Source organism: Giraffa tippelskirchi, chromosome 13 (genome assembly GCF_054371585.1).
Source record: "Giraffa tippelskirchi isolate mGirTip1 chromosome 13, T2T-mGirTip1v1.2.pri, whole genome shotgun sequence".
Lineage (NCBI taxonomy): Eukaryota > Metazoa > Chordata > Mammalia > Artiodactyla > Giraffidae > Giraffa > Giraffa tippelskirchi.
Window position 1 is genome coordinate 85314161 of NC_137287.1, and position 19096 is coordinate 85333256.

The 19096-nt window shown below is 53.6% G+C and overlaps 2 protein-coding genes across 15 annotated transcripts; both read left to right on the top strand.

Moving 5' to 3' along the window:
• Positions 1–895: 895 nt before the first annotated feature.
• Positions 896–3792, top strand: NXT1 (nuclear transport factor 2 like export factor 1). Of its 7 annotated transcripts, none has more exons than XM_081559180.1 (3): positions 1294–1553; positions 3146–3537; positions 3613–3792. In XM_081559180.1, exons 1-3 carry the CDS (start codon positions 1430–1432, stop codon positions 3637–3639), a joined length of 543 nt encoding a protein of 180 aa, XP_081415306.1. In that variant the 5' UTR covers positions 1294–1429; the 3' UTR covers positions 3640–3792. The 7 variants fall into 7 exon arrangements, with proteins under 7 accessions (XP_081415307.1, XP_081415306.1, XP_081415305.1 ...); XM_081559179.1 differs by having other exon boundaries at positions 3146–3531; positions 3606–3792; XM_081559181.1 differs by lacking the exon at positions 1294–1553 and adding an exon at positions 896–1176 and having other exon boundaries at positions 3146–3792.
• Positions 3793–10308: 6516 nt separating this feature from the next.
• Positions 10309–18930, top strand: GZF1 (GDNF inducible zinc finger protein 1). 8 transcript variants are annotated; one of them, XM_081559191.1, is made up of 7 exons: positions 10309–10462; positions 11375–11489; positions 11869–13274; positions 14338–14432; positions 15867–16034; positions 16501–16658; positions 16916–18930. In XM_081559191.1, the coding sequence occupies exons 3-7, from the start codon at positions 11896–11898 to the stop codon at positions 17249–17251; spliced, it is 2136 nt and encodes a 711-aa protein (XP_081415317.1). In that variant the 5' UTR covers positions 10309–10462; positions 11375–11489; positions 11869–11895; the 3' UTR covers positions 17252–18930. The 8 variants fall into 8 exon arrangements, with proteins under 8 accessions (XP_081415317.1, XP_081415314.1, XP_081415313.1 ...); XM_081559187.1 differs by lacking the exon at positions 10309–10462 and adding an exon at positions 10544–10822; XM_081559189.1 differs by lacking the exon at positions 10309–10462 and adding an exon at positions 10635–10904.
• Positions 18931–19096: the final 166 nt, after the last annotated feature.

The window sequence follows — 19096 nt, forward strand, 5'->3', positions numbered from 1 at the left end:
CGACCTCCTAATCTATGAAATCGGGAAGAATGATGCCTCCCTTAAGTTATGAGAATGAAATGAAACGGGTTTACATGGGAAACATACGGAAACTTAAAAGCGACATCCAACCCAGTGGGCACGCAGGAGGTCAACTCTCGTTTTCATGTTACTGATGCTGGGAGTCGAAGTTTTGTAGATTAAATTCCAATTTCACTGGATCGGGCTTTGTGAAGACATTGTCTTGTGAATACGGTTCCAAAGACGCTAGTTCAATTCAAATGTTCTACTCAACCTGCAACTTATTTGTTTAGAAACCACACTTTTCATGGGGCGGGTAGCCTATATTGAAGAGCCCATCCACTTTCTTTTTTTTTTTTTTTCAAATGTTTACTCAACTCATGATAACAATGGAATTCATTTAAAAACAGGTTTTTTTTTTTATAAATTTATTTATTTTAGTTGGGGGCTAATTACTTTACAATATTGTAATAGTTTTTGCCCATCCACTTTCTAAACTGGTCCTGAACTCTGAGAGTAAGCGTTCCCTTAGGAAAGCAGGCAAAGAAGCGCCCTGGCGTGGCCAAGGTGAACACACCCAGAACAGGCGGCAGTGTCAGTTAACTCCTGCCTGAAGGCTTCCGCGCAGCCGCGAGACGGCCCCGCCCCCGGAGCCAAGTACCTGCGAGGCTTCGTCCAATCAGAGACCGCACCTAACCTTGGGCCGGCGTCTATAGACCAATGAAGACTCGAGCGCGCTGTCTTCTGGGAACGTGCCTCTCCCGGAAGCTGCCCTTCCTCTGCCACACTTAGGCGGGGCTAGCCTTACGGTCGGCCGCCCCACTGGCTGGCATGGCTGTCCCTCACAGGGCGGAGGCGGGGCCGGGCGCTCGAGTCTGCGCGTTGCTGGCTGGCCACGCGCGGGAACCCACAGAGGCGCTGGCTGGACCCGGCGGGTCCCGGAGGGAAGGGTGCGTCGGCGGCGGCTCTTCCCGGGCCCCCTTGGGCAGGCGGCAGAGGACCGCGGAGCCTCGGCGGGCCCGGCCTGCGGTCACTGGGGGCTCCGCGTAGTCGCTTGAGCGGAGACGCCCACGCCGACCCGTGTGGTGATTTCCCCGCGCCTGTCCGGCCCACTGAGGCCCCGCGCTGCTGACCTGGTCATCTCCCGCACTGCTCAGGGCGGTCACTCCCGCGCAGGTAGGTGCCCCTGCGCAGGTCGGCGCTCCCTAGTCTGGTAGATGACCCCCGCGCAGGTTAGATGACCCCTGCGTACGTAGAAGGTGCCCCTCGCGTCCGTGGCCCCCGCGTGGCGGAGATGCCGCCTGGTCTCGCCGCGAGTCTGGGGCGGTCGCAGCCCCGTAGAAACGACCGCTCCCTGAGGACGCCCGGGCGGGTAGCTGGTTGAACTGCGGAGGCCCGAGATGACGGTGATCGGCGTGGACGCTGGCTGATGGGGTCTCGGCTGGGGGCGAGGGTAGTGTCCAGCGAGAGAGACGGGCCCGGAGGGGGAGGTTATAAACTGGCCATCCTGGAATCCTGCGCCCCCAGACTGGACCCCAGAGAGGCAGGAGCCGGTGAGACGACCACGCCGTCCCGGCAGGCAGCGTGTTCTAGTAGAGAACAGATCAGGGGCGTGTCCACCGTCCACACCTGGGTTTTCTTTCCTCGTTGCGAAGTTGTTACCGTAACGCCTCATCAGTTCGAGGTGACCATTGAAGGACGGGGTGTATAAAGCGCTGGGAGATAGAGTTTAGAGCGAGTATTTGCGAGGCTGGACTTGAGTCCCGGCCCCCGCCCGCCCTCGCCCCGAGGGGTTGTCAGGACCCGCGTCGGCGCCTGGCCCTCAGCGCTCTTTTCAAGTCCGGAGCTCTCCCCGCCTACCCCCTCCTCCGTCTGGCCAGTTCTCTCCTGGAGGCTCTGGCCTCCTTCACCTTCCTCTCCCCGACTCCCTCCTAACCTTGCCTGGGATCTTTTATCTTTTTCATAAGCTGATTTTTTTTTTTTTTTAAGTTAGGCTTTGCATGGTGGCTCATCCCCGTAAAGAATCCGCCTGCAGTGCAGGAGATAAGAGATGCGGTTCGATCCCTGGGTCAGGACGATCCCCTGGAGAAGGAAATGGCAACCCACTCCAGTATTCTTGCCTGGAGAATCCCATGGACAGAGGAGCCTGGAGGACTACAGTCCACGGGGTCGCAAAGAGTCGAAGGAACAGTGCTGCGCATGCATGCACAACGTTGAAATGAAAAAAATACTCAGCATTTAAGTTTGTAAATCTAAATGCATCCAATATTTTAGTAATGTTGTCCTCTGTTGGGTTTTTGTGTAGTGAAATATTTTAATCTGGCAAAAAAGAATACAACTACAATAGTTATTGTATACCCTAAAAAAAAACCAAATAAATTTTCCTTATGCTTTTGGACCTTTATTTTTTAAGGAAATGTTTCATTTTGGCTACAGCTGAAATTCTTCCTTGCTGTCACCACCCCCTCACCCCATAGAATTTCTTCCGTCTGGCCTGTCCTTTCTTGGCTCATGGGACTCCCCTGTGCTCCCTGGAGCTCTTGAGTCCTTGCTCATTCCATTCAGCTCCAGCCTTGCTCCTTAGATAGAGCCCATAGTGAGAACTGTGGCCACCATTGTTGGTCCTGTCCTGTCCTCACGACATTTGTTCTCTTGCCCTCTTAGGAAACCTGCCTTCTGTTCACCCTCCCAGGCCCAGTAGGTGAGCTCACGTTAGATGGATCAGCCTTCCTTGAGCCACTGTTCCCTTCTCTAGAGTGTGGTGTCTTGCACCAGACACACGAGGGCAGTCACAGCTGTTTCACGCTTCCAGGAAAAAGCAGGCTTCCACAGTCATTTGTACTACAGCTTATAAAATAAGATTGTTAAAATTCATAGTAATGGCTGTCATTGCTGACCGTGTGGGTCTCAGTCTTTTTAACTGAGTACATGGTGTCCCCTGCTTCCTTTCATCCTTCACTGTGGTCATGCACAGGTAAGGATGTTTCTGTCTCAAATGAGCAAACTGGGGGCCCAGCTGGACCAGGCGTCGGCAGCAGGGTGCGCCCAGAATTTCGCCTCTCTACAGTGGGAGGACTGGTGCTTTGTGGGGCATGATGGTCGTCAGCATTCACACAGGGTCTCCTCCACCTTCCGGCCCCCTCAGGTACAGGAGGCACCTCGGCCAAGCCTCCCTTGGCGAGGCCCGTGATGGCGTCCGTGGACTTCAAGACCTATGTGGACCAGGCTTGCCGCGCGGCTGAGGAGTTCGTGAACGTGTACTACAGCACCATGGACAAGCGGCGGCGGCTCCTGTCCCGCCTGTACATGGGCACGGCCACCCTGGTGTGGAATGGCAACGCCGTCTCCGGGCAAGAGTCCCTGAGTGAGTTTTTTGAGATGCTGCCTTCCAGCGAGTTCCAGATCAATGTGGTAGACTGCCAGCCTGTCCACGACGAAGCCACCCCAAGCCAGACCACAGTCCTCGTGGTGATCTGTGGGACAGTGAAGTTTGAGGGCAACAAACAGCGAGACTTCAACCAGAACTTCATCCTGACGGCCCAGGCCTCACCCAGCAACACGGTGTGGAAGATCGCCAGCGACTGCTTCCGGTTCCAGGACTGGGCCTGCTAGCGGGGTGGCAGGACACCCCCAGCTTGAACCCTGGGCTTGCTCAAGTCTGAGGGGCCCCTGTCTGGGCATACACTTGTTTGTCACAGCTGCCCTTTTGAAGTAGTAAAATTCTCTATTTTTCTATTTGCCCAGTAGAGACTCTGGTTCTGGAAATTCTGATGAATAAAAGGTTCATACAAATGTTGCTTCTTTTCCCCTTGCCAGATGTGTTTGGGAGATATTGGGGAGAGGGGGGCACAGGAGAAGGAGGGTTAAAGCTGCAAGGCCAGCAGAAGGCACTGCAGAGACTGAGATCCAGGGCTGAGCACCTGCCCCAGGCACAGGTGTGTACACAGGTGTACCAGAGCGGGACTCAGCCCGCACACACAGAGGACACCCTTGGGACTCTTCGAAAATCACCAGGTGCACATCCTGGTTGAACTACTCCTGAATCTCGGAGGGTGGGCCTGAGCATTTTTGGCATTTTACAAAAGCCCCCTAGCTGTCTATTAAACACTTTAGAGAACCCCCTGACTAGGTGTCTGGACCTGCACTGGGACTTCACACCTGTGCTGGGAGTTACATGGATGAAAACAGGTAAGATACCTGGAGTTAGCTAATAACTGCTTGTAAACAAGGAAGCTCCACTGACTACTCCCTTACAAAGAGGAGGAGAACTGCTTTTAAGAGGAAGAAGTACTGAGGTGGGGCCGGGGGGCATCAGAATTAGATGCTGGTTTTACTGACCCTGAGGACCAACTCACCCCATTTCTCCAAAATAAAGAAAAAATGAGCCATTTCCATCATCCTTTGAGTAATAGATGAGCTCTTGAGGACACGCAGCTTCCCCAGGTAAATCTGTGATCAAAGGTCGGGCTAGGGGGTTGTGGGTTAGGATTAGGAATGGGGGACTTGTGTAGGCTGCACAGATGGTAGGGACCTCTAGCCCTGGGCTGTGGCATCTTCCAGGGATTGCTGGGCAAGGTGGGCATTGCCGCTGTTTCGAGAAGGATCTCACTCCCCTCTGATAGAGGAAAAGTGGCCTGACCTTGGGGACTGGACTGGGAGCTGGCGGGACGGAGGGACAGGGAAGGAGGCTGGATGGTGGCTGCTGCACAGGGAGTGTGGGGTAGCAGCAGCCTGTACTTCAGGGCAAGCCCTGGTCAGTGTCCCAGGCTGAGATGCAGGCCTGAACACAGAGCTCAGTGTGTGTGTGTGTGGCAGGTGGGGGTTGGGGGGTGGGGAGGTGTCTCAGGTGCCAGATCACTGGGCCTCTGGGAGAAGCCAAGCAGAGAGTGGACAGGGTCCTCAGGGCTCAGAGTTGCTAGGGGAGCAAGAACCGCCCCCCGCAGGAGATCTGTTTTCTAAGGCCAGATCTAAGCAGTCTTGGGATCCCCAGGTGGTGCTAGTGGTAAAGAACCCACCTGCCAATGCAGGAGATGTAAGAAAGGTGGTTTGATCCCTGGGTTGGGAAGATTCCCTGGAGGAGGGCATGGCAACTCACTCCAGTATCCTTGCCTGGAGAATCCCATGGAAGAGGAGCCTAGAGGGCTACAACCTGTAGGGTCGCAAAGAGTCAGACACAACTGAAGCAACTTAGCACACACGAACTAGCTGAGGTCTCAGAAAACCCAATCCAGTGCCGCAAGAGAAAAAAGATCCCAGGTTCAGAGATAGCCAACTCCTCTTACAGAATGCTCCTCTCCAAGGGGTCATGACTGAGAAACTCTGTGATGACGGAGGTTGGTGCAGGGGGCTAGAGGTGCACCAACTTGGCTGAGGGAGGGTCCAGGCACAGAGCCTTCTAGTCCTAGAGGCTTTGAGGGGCTTTAGGTGAATGCAGGAGTGTCTCATCTACAAGTGAGTGCCACGTGTCATCAGGGTGCCCCACTGAAGGGCATCAGCAGCCCTCTGACCCGAGTCCACTGAGAACTCGATCAGACATCACTTGCTCTGTGGGTCTTCGCTAGTGCAGCTAGCACGCAGGCCTGCACTTCAGTGTAGCAGGTGCTCACAGCCCCTCTGAAGGGGGCTTGAAGAGGCAGACCTGCCTGTGATACAAATATGAAAAATCTTTGAGAGTCTCTGAAGTTCAAATACTTGGTAGAATATTAACAACAGTTGTTACAGGCAGCAAAAACCAACATCCCAAGAACAGCTCAAGATACTTTGCACCATTTTCAGCCCCGCTTTACAAATGAGGAAAACAAAAAGATTACATATAGGCTTGCCCCTTATGCACGGACCGCTGGAAGGACTGGCAAAAACGTAAGTACAGCTGTCCTTTGGGACTGGGTTCTAGCGTTTTAACGCGGAGACAAGGCACTTGATGCCGAATGTTCTCGTAGATTTTCATAGTGTGCGCATCATGTTTTTTAAATTGAAATCTCATTTAATAATCAAGGCTGTTTTCACGGCCAGAAATAGGAGTGTTCAAGTTGCGGGGACCTCGAGAAGTGGCTTTCCCCCCCTCCACAGAGCATCCCGACCTGAGCCTGACCCTACCAGTGAAGTATCCAAGTAGATACCGCTTTGAAACATCCTGGGTTCTCGGGGGAAAAGGAAAAAAAAAGGGGGGGGGGGCTTGGTTATTAAAGATCACCACCTGGCCCTGTGAGAAGTTAAAGTCTGGAAACGCTGCCCAAATTTAAGGCAGGTGAAGACGTGCCTGATCTCATTGATGATAGAGCCCCAGCTGACCCAATACGGCTTGGCCTGGCCCACTGGAACCAGATCTCGCAGTGGTCCGTACAGCCGGACCGCGCTAGAAAACCCCTGTCGGCCCCGCCGCCCCGAGGGTGGGACAGAGGGCCGGGCCCCCACGCTGAACCCAAACCGCAAGGCCACCAGCCCCAGGCACGGACGCCTGATCTGCCTCCGCGCACCCGCCGGGCACTAAGCCGCGCATCCCGGCGCATGCAGGGCGGCCAATAGCATCACCGGCGATGTCAGAGGATCCATCTGAATCCAGCCCCGCCCCTCGTCAGCGCACGGTGAGCGGAGCGGGCGGCCTCCGGTGGGCGGGGCGGGCAGCTCCGGCGACCCTCCTGGGCAGTTTAGAATTTGATGTGAGGAGTTGCTTATGGTCTGGTTCCAAAGATTCGCTTTTAAATCAGATCATTTCCTGGGTAAAACAGCATACCTTCTTTATTCATTACAGTATGGTGAGGGGTTCCTCATTTTTCCAGCTTTGTTTAAGTATAATTGACAAATTGTCTTATCTTTAAAGTGTACATGATGATTTGATAAACATATACATTGTGGACGGAGAAGGCAATGGCACCCCACTCCAGTACTCTTGCCTGGAAAATCCCATGGCCGGAGGAGCCTGGTAGGCTACAGTCCATGGGGTCGCTAAGAGTCGGACACGACTGAGCGACTTCACTTTCACTTTTCCCTTTCATGCACTGGAGAAGGAAATGGCAACCCACTCCAGTATTCTTGCCTGGAGAATCCTAGGGACGGCGGAGCCTGGTGAGCTGCCGTCTATGGGGTCGCACAGAGTCGGACACGACTGAAGCGACTTAGCATAGCATAGCATAGCATAGCATAGCATACATTGTGGAATGATTAGCACGAGTTCCATTAAACGCTTTTAATGGAACGCAATTAACGTTGTTTTAATGACTGCATAATAAACCAGTGCATGGGTATATTCAGTTGTCTCCTTTTGGGCAAGTAGGTTGTTTCCAAATTTTCACTAACATAATTACCTGAAAGTTGTTCACTCCACTTCCTCAGGATGACTACAGGGGGTTACAAATATTTATTCCCCTGAGACTGCATTTCCCATGAAAACTTCTGCTGCGTCACAGGTTAACTTTGGGTCAGTTTGTCCTATTCATTATCATTGCTTTTTATAGTGATGTCTCTGCCATGCTTACATGTATGTGAGTTGTCCATTTGTATTCTTTGTTTTGTATTAGGCTGTTGGTGTTTCTTCATTTTCTAATAGCCTGCTGTAATTTCTACCTTGGAATCTGATCAGGTAGCATTTCTAAAGGGAACTGAAGATAAAACTTATAAAAATCACATCCAGTTTCTTCACTTTAATCATTAAAGCTATTATGACCCTGAATAAAGAAGACCTTTCAGCACTGAACAGTAACCAACTTGGATAGAACACAGAATTTTGGCTGCTTTTTCCACATATCCTGCTTCTGTGTCTACTTAGACTTTTAACAATTCTAAATACTTAATGTGCTCTTTTAAACACTTAGGCTCTTTGTTAGTGGCAAAATAAGATTGCAGTGGTATTACATTTTATATGAAATTGTCCTATAAAAAGTGGTGCATCGCCTATTTTGACATCTTGTGTTGAAGCAACGTTGATTTCAAAATGTGTATGGCCAGATTAAATTTATCCAAATGTGGTGCTCATGATAAGAGGATATATGTATTTTTAAAACATAGATGGCTTAATAGAATCTGAACTCTTTCCACAAATAAGGTGCTATTTGTTTGTATGTTTCCTATCTCCTATCATTAGCATATACAGTTTTCTTGGAAACATTTTATTTGGGCTCACATCTTGAAGACTGAGGAATATTTTTTGAAACTATTGAGAGTTTTGATAAACAGGACATCATGCTGAAGACACTGTATGTGTTAAAATCCCTTGCTTAAAATTGTTTCCATCCATCACTGAGCATTGAAGTTGGAATCCCCGGGCACTGCTGGTGGGAATGGAAAATGGTGTGGTTGTCAGGGAAAACACAGAATTACCATATGATCTAGAAATTCTACTTCTAATTCTACTTCTAGATTCATACCCCAAAGAAGTGAAAGCAGGGACTCAGATTCTTGTATACCAGTATTCATAGCAGTCACTGGCAGACTGATACCAGGAGAGCACAGAGGTGAGAGATGGCGGCAATGTGGCCAAGCAGTAGGGCTGGATTGCTGGACTTTAATGGGAAGTCCCCCCAGCACCTTAGAAACCACACTTCTCAGTGTTCACTTTTGGATTCACGCAAACCAGACATGGAACTTCTAGGATGCTATTGATACTTAATCATACCCTCTCTAGTTCCCATTTGATGTTTACCTGATCTGACAAGAGACAGCTCTGCTCTGTAGCGGTGGAGGCGTGTGGCCAGCACAGAGTTGAGTTATGGAGGTTCAATCTTGGCTGTCTTGCTCTCCCTGTGTGATCTTGGGTAAGTTGGACAACCTCCCTCTGCCTCAGTCTCCTCATCCATATCATGGGGGTAATAATACTACCCCCTCAGAGTTCTGTGAGCAGTGACTAACATCAGTAATGGGGGAATGGTGTAGTAGTGGCCCACCTTCTATAACCATGAAGCACGCTCTGTTGTTATTATCCTAAGACTTGAGACTAGTTGAGGTGAAGTTGCTGAGAGGAGATCTGTTTGCAGGAGGAAGCCAGGACCCCTGGTGAGGGAGGGGAGGAGACTCCCAGGCTGGAGAGAGACTAAACTCTCAGGGCATGGACCTGGGCCTGAGGCCAACCTCCAGAAACTGGGATAACTTCTGGAAATCCTCCTGAGAAGGAGAACAACTGTGGGATCCACTTCCTAGTGCACCTGGAGGGAGGAAGAGCCCAGGAGTGTGTGAGGAGGGCAGGGAACCGGCAGAGTTTCATCATGTTTTTTTAGCTGCAGTAGAAAGCAGAGATTATGCGGTAGCTACAAATCAGAAGCTAGAAAGTAGGGTGGAACAGATGGTGGAACTGCTTATCTTGTTTGGGCTTCACTGTGAACAGCAGCTGACCCATTTCCCCAAGGTCACGGGCTTCTACGCTGACTGCACCCAGGGAGGGCAGGTGGGCACAGTGCCAGGTGGCAGGAAGGGCATGTAACATGTGCCCTGTGTGGAGGAGGCGTTGGGCCAGGGCAAGCTGAGCTCAGTCTTCTGCCACACGGCCTCCAGGCTCCCTGGTCCTGGGCTCCTTCCACTAGTGACACTGCGATCGTCAGGGCAAGGCCTCCCACTCAGTGATGGACTTGAGCGCTTATAGTCCTAAACATGGAAGCTTAAGGATGATAAACAGTTATTTTCAATGGTTCCCATTTCTCCTGCCCTGACAACATGGAAAAGAGGCTGCTGCCTAAGGCGCCCTTGCCTGGACCCTGGCATCCAGGCCCTGCTACCCAGGTCCACACTGCATCCCAGCCGCTTCAGGCAGATGTTTTCCAGACTGGTACAGAGACAGTAAGAGAGGGCTTGTTCTAGAGGAGGACCGTGCAGAGGATCTGCCTCGTTTCTGGACGTTGTCTACACTGTGCAAACTGAACCAGAAGACACCAGATGAGAGAGAGGTCGGCCCAGAATATGCAGGGCCTCTGGGACAAATGAAGACAAAGGGAGGCTTGGAGCGGCGACGTGAAGCATGCGGAATGGGGCGGGGTGGGTCGGTCCAGGCCCGGGATCGCCTGCGGACAGCCGAAGGCGCGCACACCCCCGGGAGCGGTGGCCCGAGCGCGAGGCTCGCAGGATCTCGGAGCACAGGCGGCTCCGTCTCACCTCATGGCCGCCCGCCCGCCTGAAGCCCGCGAGCCCACAGCGACCCCAGCCCCGACTTCGCCAGGCGCTGCCCGGTTAGACTTCCAGTTTCCTGCAGCACGTGGCGGCGCCCCGCCCCCAGGTGCCACGCCCTCCTGGCTCCTCCCCACTGCCACGCCCCATCTGGCCCCACCCAGCAGACGCTCCGCCCCATCCGGTGCCCCGCCCTCCTGCCGTCCCGCCCACCCGGCTGGGGCCCGGGAGGAGGGCAGGCGCGTGAGGCCCGGGTTTCCCCCACGGGTCACGTGACTTCCCCGGCCCTGCCCCATCCCCCTCACCGCGTCGCGAGAAGCTCAGAGCCGCCGGCACAGTGTTCTGCGCAGGCGCAGACCCTACTCCGCGGCAGGTGACGCAATCCCGCGCAGCCAGCGGGGCGCGCGGAGGCAGCGTGCGTCGGATCACGTAACTTCTCCGAACGGCTTCCGCTGCCTCCCGTGCGTGCGCAGGCCCTCCCCTCTACCAGCTGGGGGCGGGGCCGGGCCCGACGCGACCAATCGGCGTCGCCCTCACCGCCCCCCCTCCCCGCGTCCCGCCCCCCGTCCATAGGGCCGCCTGTCTGTCGGTCTGTCCGTCCCGGGGCCTAGTCCTCAGAAGCGCGTCTGCGGCGGCGGCGGGTACGCGGCCAGCGAGGCGGCGGGCGGCAGGCCTGGCCCCCGCCTCGCGCTCAGTGGCCACCCGCGGGCTGGGAAGTCGCCGAGGAGTCGGGGTCGGTCCAGCGGGCGGCGGGCGAGGGGAGAGGCGGCCACGGCCCCTGCGTCCGGCGGGTGCTGAGGGGCTGGACCGGACCGGTGAGGCCGGCCTAGGGACCCGATCGCACCTGGGGGACGGAGGCCGGGTCTGGGAGGACGGGCCCGACTGGAAGGCGGTGTGCGGGGGCGGGGGCGGGGGCCAAGTCCGGCCCGGCCTCTCCGTAACTGTGTCAGGGGCCCCACCGCGAAGCCTGCCCCGGGGTCGCCGGGCGGCCGGCGGGGCTGCCATTCCCACGGCGGCCTGTCCAGCCTCCAGCCCAGGAGCCGCTGCGGCCGGAGGGGCTGAGGGCCCTGCTCCAGGTAGCGCAGCTGGACCCTAGCGCTGTGCCCCCCGATCGCTCCGGTGCAGTAGGACGGGCGTCCGGGGGTGGAGATGCCGTGGATCGTCCGCTAGTTTCCAGGAAGTGTTCTTCGTAGAAAATAGATATTTTCTTCAATCGGTTGTTTTCAAAGGCAGACAGGGTTTGCTCTCCTAACTGTGGCGGCCATGTGTGTTATCTGGTTTACAGATCAAAGTGTTTGTGTTTTGGTCGCTAAGTCGTGTGTCCGACTCTTTTGCAACTCCGGGGACTCTAGCCGTCCACGCTCCCCAGTCCATGGGATTTCCCAGGCGAGAATACTGGAGTGAGTTGCCATTTCCTCCTCCTGATCAAAGCAGCACACCTTATTTATTGTTGCTTTAAATTCTGTTAGGGCATCTAGGTCTGCAGGGAAATAACAATCACCTCGAGAAGCAAATTGTTGCTTTAACATATTTCACTAATAATAAATTAGGGCTGCCTTAGTCTTTTTTCATACAAATGTCTCTGGAGGTACATTGGGACTTCAGAAAAAATGCTAAGACGTGATGTGTGACTTGAAAGTGTACGGGAGAAAAGTTAAGTTTTTTAGGTCTTTAATCAGTTTATATCCTCTAAAGAACTGATATATAATTCTCACAATTCTTATTCCTTCTGCTTTGGAGGTTGCTCATGCACGAATAATTCTTGGTTTGTGTTCAAAGGTGTTTCTTTGTGTTCAAAGAAGCAACATGGAGAGTGGTGCGGTCCTGCTGGAATCCAAGTCCTCCCCAATCAACCTTCTGCATGAGATGCACCAGCTCCGCCTGCTGGGTCACCTGTGTGACGTGACCGTCAGTGTGGAATACCAGGGCGTCCGGGAGGAATTCATGGCCCACAAGGCAGTGCTGGCAGCCACCAGCAAGTTTTTTAAGGAAGTGTTCCTTAACGAGAAGACTGCGGATGGCGCCAGGACTAACGTCTACTTAGACGAAGTGCAGGTAGCCGACTTCGCTTCGTTTCTTGAGTTTGTCTACACGGCCAAGGTACAGGTCGAGGAAGACCGGGTGCAGCGCATGCTGGAAATGGCGGAAAAGCTGAAGTGTTTGGACTTATCCGAAACTTGTTTTCAGCTGAAGAAGCAGATGTTAGAGTCGGTACTTTTGGAGTTGCAGAATTTCTCAGAGTCTCAGGAGGCAGAAGGGAGCAGCGGCTCCCAGGTCACAGTTGCTCTTGCCCCTGAGGCCTGGGCAGGGGTGGCCCCTGATGGCCCTCTGGCCAACGGGGTTGCCGGTTCTTTGGATCACCCAGCAGAGAGAATCAGCAATGGCCTGTTGCCAGATCTGCCCCCGAGGAAGTCCAGGGAGAAGCCAGACAAGAGGAAAGAGGTGGCTAAGCCCCCGTACCCCAAGCTCAGAAGGGCCAGTGGGCGGCTGGCTGGGAGGAAAGTGTTCGTGGAAATCCCTAAAAAGAAATACACGCGCCGACTCCGGGAGCAGCAGAAGACTGCTGAGCAGGACATGGGGGGCTGTGGGGCCCCCCGGGAGCCCAGCCCAGAAGCCCTGGAAACCGAGAAAGAAGCAGTCACGAAGGACGAGGAGGACAGCGGGGCTGGGGCAGGGGCAGAGGCCGCGGTGCCCAAAGTGGGGCGAGGGGAGGAGGGGGACGAGGAGGAGGAGGAGGGGGAGGAGGGCCCGGGTCGGCGGAGGAGCAACTTCCAGTGCACGCGCTGCGAGAAGGCTTTCCTGTACGAGAAGAGCTTCCTGAAGCACGTGCGGCTCCACCACGGCGTGGCCACCGAGGTGGTGCACCGCTGCGACACCTGCGGCCAGACCTTCGCCAACCGCTGCAACCTGAAGGGCCACCAGCGGCACGTGCACAGCAGCGAGCGCCACTTCCCGTGCGAGCTGTGTGGCAAGAAGTTCAAGAGGAAGAAGGACGTGAAGCGGCACGTGGTGCAGGTGCACGAGGGGGGCGGCGAGCGGCACCAGTGCCAGCAATGCGGCAAGGGCCTGAGCTCCAAGACGGCGCTGCGGCTGCACGAGCGCACGCACACCGGCCACAAGCCCTACGGCTGCTCCGAGTGCCCGGCCACCTTCTCGCAGCCCTCAGCCCTCAAGACACACCTGAGGTAGGCCCGGGCCACGCCTTCCCCGGGTGGCCGGCGTGGTCCCCTCTCCCCAGAGGGGTCACTGTTCCAGTTGCTCCTTCTCAAAGTCGGGGGCTGCTTCAATTGTCTGGGTTCTCCCTGGAGACAGAGATGCGGGGATGGCGCTCCCTGGGTGGGGCCTGGGCTGATGGGGACCCCAGCCTCCCGTTCAGGCTCAGGGGCCCCTCCTCACCCCTTACAGCCCCCCCGCCACCCCTGCTGAGTCGGGCCAGGGACACCCAGCCCCCCTTCCTTTGGGACCCTGGCCTGAGACCAGCCGGGTGGCGTGGTCCCCCTGGAGACCTCAGCAGAGGGACACTTCTCTGGGCTTGGAGAGTGCCTGCCACCTGTCAGTCTGATAAGCTCCAGGGTTAGGACAGGGATTCCATGTATTGATTCTGAAGTACAGGTAGGCGACATTCAGTTTTTAAATAAATTTCCTTCTGGTGCTCAGTATTTATACTTGAAATTCAGACAAAGCAGTTATCCACTCTCCCGGAAATCTGCCCTCACCCTGGGCCAGTCTGGGGGTGGTAGGTGGGCGTTCATTGTCCTTTTCCTGCCCCAGCCCCGCTTAGGAAGGGCTCGGGAAACACGGTGATGGTCACTCCATCCTCGCCCTGAGATGCGGGGCTGACGTGTGTGCCCCGGGGACCAGCTGGCTTCACGTGTTGAGAACAGTTCTTTCTAGACTGTTAACGTTGAACTGGAAAAGGACAGTAAAGGTTTTGATCACGTGGTTCTTTGTCAGTCTAGGTGACTAGGTTCTCAATGAGGCAGTTTTATAAATACTATGAGGTGCAGCCTCTGCCTGCTTGTGGGGCAGCTCTAACCACATGGCGTATCTGAGGGGCTCTGTGTCCGGCGGGACTTGGCGGTCTTGCCTCAGGCAGAGACTGACTTGGGGATGAGATCCTGGGCCTCGCTACCTTTCAGTCCTTCACATTCAGGCTCGTGGAGCAAAGTATTTCTGCAGGCGAGGGAGGAGCTGGTGATGCAGAGTGAGCTTTGGAACACAATCTGAATTACTCTGTTATGCTTTCAGAATTCACACGGGGGAAAAACCTTTTGTCTGTGATGAATGTGGTGCAAGATTCACTCAGAACCACATGCTGATTTATCATAAAAGGTGTCACACAGGTAAATACTGCTGTTGTGATTGAATGTCTTTCCTGGCTGTGGGAGAGAAACTGCAGTTTATTAGTTTAGATGTTGCTGTCTGCCTGGGGTTCAGGTTAAAGCCCGGATTTGCTTTCTTATCTAGTCAGTGAGCACAAGTAAATGAATAAAATATGCCCACTGCCTCCAGTACTGTGTGCCCATGGCCATGACCTTTGTGTACTGCTGGTCCTGTGTCTTAGGCATCCAGGGGTACCCATTTCAGCCCCAAGTTCCCTTTCCAGGAATCTTGCTGAAAGAAACTGCTCAGAATGTGGGGAAAGCCATATGCTGTTATCCCCATTCTTGCTGTTTCTAATTACACAGCATCAGGAACAAATTGACTGTCCAGCCGCAAGAAAGTGGTTCAATAATTGGGTAAATCCACCCCGTCCCACCGAGGACCAGGCCCTTCAGCCTAAGGTCTCTGAATATTATGAAAAATGCCTGTGCTTGGTTGTCAACTTGAGAGATGCACAATGAAGCATACAGTGAATCCCAGCTTTACTGAAAACCTGCTGACTTGAATTATATGATGTGTTGAAGTGGTGGAATTATGGGGTTCTCAGAAGTGTTGTGGTATGATTTCATCAGGCGAGGGAGAACGTTTAAGCTCTCCATTCTGATTCTGCGCAGTGCTCCTGGGGTCAGAGCCCCGGGAAGTCCAGCTGTTGGGTACTATGCTTATCATGCTAGCCCAGTTCCTGCCTGCCTGCATTTAAAAGTGTTTGCTTCTCTGCACTGTCCTGTGAGCCTCAAGTTCAGATGGTGAGACAGGTGAGCCACTTAATGATGTGAACTACTAGACTGAAAAAGCAGAGGTGGTGTCTGATGAGAGTGGGGGAGGGGAGGTCAGGTCACACTGAGGCATTCAGTTAGAATTGGTCATTTGATGGACATGCTAATATGTTCAGATTTTATTGAAGCCAGTTTTGGCATTTCAGAAATCAAGGCAAACCTAACAGAGGAGTCTGGGGTGCAGACTGCACAGCATGGAGGGTGGACGCCCTCCTGGTCCTCCCCTGCCCAGGTGGGCGGGCGCTGCTCTAGGACAGCCGTGTGTGTTCACCGCAGACTCCGCTCCCTTCCGGAAGGGCTTCTGCTAGAGACCCACCGCAGCCCTGCAGAAAAATCCAACTATTCCAGCGGGCTGTTCTTGTTTGGGAATGACTGAATTTCCAAAATGTGAGCTGGCTGGACGTGCTCTTTCATCCTAATCTACTGGAATCTTTCTGGGGATTTCCAGGGGGCAGTTCCACCAACTTTGAGTGGGTAGCAAGCACTGTACATGAGTAGATGTTTCCAGGTAGTTTTCACAAGAGAAGGTAACCCACAGCCTGTCGGGGCACTTGGGAGGGTGGACCCGGTCCTCCCGCCTGTGTCATGTCTAACTCCGTGTCTCCTCTCTCTGTGTAGGTGAGAGGCCTTTCATGTGTGAAACGTGTGGCAAGAGTTTTGCTTCCAAGGAGTATTTAAAACATCACAATAGGATCCATACTGGGTCCAAACCCTTTAAATGTGAAGTTTGTTTCAGGACTTTTGCTCAGCGGAATTCACTGTACCAGCATATCAAAGTCCACACAGGTATGGCTGGAGTGTCACCAGAGATGGGAGGTCATTGTGCAAGAAAACATCCTGAAGTTGTTTTATTGAAAAATTATTTGGAATTTAACTTTACATTGTGTGTCTTAATAGCATTTAAAAATTTCTTGAGTTTCTAGTTTCTCTGACAAACTAGAAAGGTTTGAACATGTGTACACAGATGTGGACATGTGAATGTTTTCAAACCTTCCGATTAGAATTAGGGGTGACGGTGTGCACATCCTTTTGGGACACCACACGTGTGCATGGTCAGGTGTGACTAGAAAGTAGGTGAGCTGCCTGCATCTGTCATGCGGCTGTGGGTGAGGCCACGGCCCCCAGGGTCCCTTGTGGCAGAGGGGCGTGTGCTCCTGCAGCCCTGCTATGGCTGAGGGGGGAGGTGGGGGGGGTGCCACTGTGCAGCCACAGGGCAACAGGCAGCCCCGTGTCCTCCATCCCTTCCCCGCAGGGGAGCGGCCCTACTGCTGCGACCAGTGCGGCAAGCAGTTCACACAGCTCAACGCCCTCCAGCGCCACCACCGGATCCACACAGGGGAGAAGCCGTTCATGTGCAATGCGTGTGGGCGGGCTTTCACCGACAAGTCCACGCTGCGGCGGCACACCTCGGTGAGCCAGGCTGGCCCTGGGGGCGCTGCTCCCAGCTGCGTGGCCCTGGATGGCGGCGTGCCCGTCCACCTGCCCTGGGGCCCTCCGTCTGGGAGGGAGGCCTGGTGCCAGCCAAATCCGTTCTGATGGGGTCCACGGTGAAGACGGGTCTGATGGGTGGAGGCCGTTGGGCCCAATGACAAATGGCTGTGAACCACGGCTCTGCAGACCCTGGGCAGGGACACGTGGGTGACCGCTGTTGTGCGCTTGCTCCGCAGATCCATGACAAGACGACTCCGTGGAAGTCCTTCCTGGTCATCGTGGATGGCTCTCCCAAGAACGGCGACAGCCACAAGACTGAGCAGCCTGACGACGAGTACTCGCCATCCAAACTCTCCGATAAATTGCTGTCTTTTGCAGAAAATGGCCATTTTCACAACCTGGCCACCGTCCAAGGAAGCATGCCTGCCATGCATGAGGACAGCCCCGCAGACCCGGCCTGCAAGTCCGACGGCCCCGTGGGTTCCCAGGACACGCTGCTGGCCACCACCATCAGTGAGCTTAGCGAGCTGACACCACACACAGAGCCGGGCCCACATAGCTCCGCCCTCTGACCCACATGGACTGGAGCTGGGTCACCTGCCTGGAGGGTTCCAGCCTGCACTTGCATGGGAGGGCTGGATGTGAGTTTTCGTCAGGGGCCAAGAAGAACTGCAGGCAAAGAAGCGGGCAGGGATGGCTTCCACAGTTTCCTCAACTGCTACTTGCACATCGCTATCAAATCATTTCTCAAGCTTTTCCTTAGAAATCCTGACCCACATGACCTCAGCCACACTTCATCAGCAAACAAGGCAGTTAGCGTCGCCTCACTGACCTCTGGTGGCAGCATCCTGATGCCCAGCAACCCTGACGCTCACAAGGCTGCGGTTACTGCTCAGCTTCGTCACGGAGCAGCGCGCCGACCCTGCTCCCGGAGCTGTGCACCAGCTCGCTGCCTTAGGCTCCGTGTGGGTTTGTTTCTGATACTTTAAAGCTATTTTTCTACCAAGGTGAAAGAAAACTGGGACCACGTATTTATTTTCAGCTGTTTCTTTCCTGTCAAACTGAAGCCCATCAGAGATGCTCTGGGACCCTGGAATGGGCTAAAGGGATGAATGACAGCACTTGGCCGCCGCCCCTGCTTGTAGGCACTAAACCGAACACTTGTCAAGTAGCTGCTCATAGCACACATGCAACTAGGAAGCTGGTCATTAAAAGGACTTGAAGTAAAACGTGGCCATCAGGTTTCCTTCCTAAAAACCCAATTAGGTAAAAGCTGTCCTACCAAAGACTAGCAGAAAACAGTGGAGTAGTTTTTGCAAAGAGGTGTGAAAAAAGCCAGGGGCTGAGAACACTCAAAACATAGTATAGTTATTTTATCCATAAGTAGCAATGCAATGGTTGTGGCAAATCTGAGAACACAAGAGTATTGGTAGTTTTGCTAGGCTTTTTTGACTTCATTTCTGTGATTTTCAGAAACCCAGTGATTTTCATTAATGCATGAGGAGCCTGACACAGGCAAGTCACTAACACATGTTCCCCTGGGAGCACGAGCAGATTGGGCAGCAGGGACCATGCGCCTTGGCACGCTCCTTCCTCTCTGATTAGCCTTAACAGTGGACCACGGAATGGCCACCCTTGTCTTAAATGTGCCTGTCTCGTGTTAGCCACTCTTGCTCAAGTGGCATTTGCATCCCGCCCCAGCCTGGTTCTTGATGGACTGGCAAGGGCAGTCTACCATGCGCACAGTGCTTTGACTCACAGGTGACCCAGATCAAAAGCAAAGAATTCCTCTGTCACTAGTCGCTCTTTTTCTTACATTTTAATTTATTAAACTTGCTGTGAAAACACTTTTTCTAAGAGAAAGGTACTTTATGTGTAAGTCCAAGATGGAGACACAGGTGCATGAAACACCAGAGGAAGACCCAAGATGCTTTCTTTCCCGTGAGACGCTGACAGTGCCCCGGGGGCTGACACAGGCTGCACCCTGCTCCTTGGGTACTGAGTCCCACATCTGTCTCCTGCTGTGACAGCATCACCCTCTTGTATTTACAGAACAGAAGTTATTTTCACACACATTTTACTCTCAACGAACCTGCCCGCTGATGAACTGTTTCATGGGATAAAGTCATCTTAATGAGAAGGAATTTAAATGATAGATTATTTTGTTACCTACTGGAATTAATTTGTCTTGAATTTGTTTTAGAGATTCTACAAAAGTTTTATGTGTTAATAAATGTTTGTTTTGTAAAAATAGTTTTGCAAGGCTGTTTACTTCCACGATTAGAATTCAGGTTTGATAGAAATCAGATTGCTGACTGAAACAGGTAGTTGGATTTTCTGGTCCTTGGAGAGTCTTGCCAACTCTGTGTGCTGCACTCATGTTCTGAGATGTGACCGGCCCGGCCCAGTGCACGGGC

Excerpts from the sequence above, each read along its gene's own strand:
- NXT1 (XM_081559178.1), top strand. The coding sequence starts at position 1,430 with ATGGGGTCTCGGCTGGGGGCGAGGGTAGTGTCCAGCGAGAGAGACGGG. Across the intron at positions 1,554-3,145 it reads CCCCAGAGAGGCAGGAGCCG|GTACAGGAGGCACCTCGGCC; the intron begins GTGAGACGACCA and ends CGGCCCCCTCAG.
- GZF1 (XM_081559191.1), top strand. The coding sequence starts at position 11,896 with ATGGAGAGTGGTGCGGTCCTGCTGGAATCCAAGTCCTCCCCAATCAAC. Across the intron at positions 14,433-15,866 it reads TCATAAAAGGTGTCACACAG|GTGAGAGGCCTTTCATGTGT; the intron begins GTAAATACTGCT and ends CTCTCTGTGTAG. Across the intron at positions 16,659-16,915 it reads CGCTGCGGCGGCACACCTCG|ATCCATGACAAGACGACTCC; the intron begins GTGAGCCAGGCT and ends CTTGCTCCGCAG.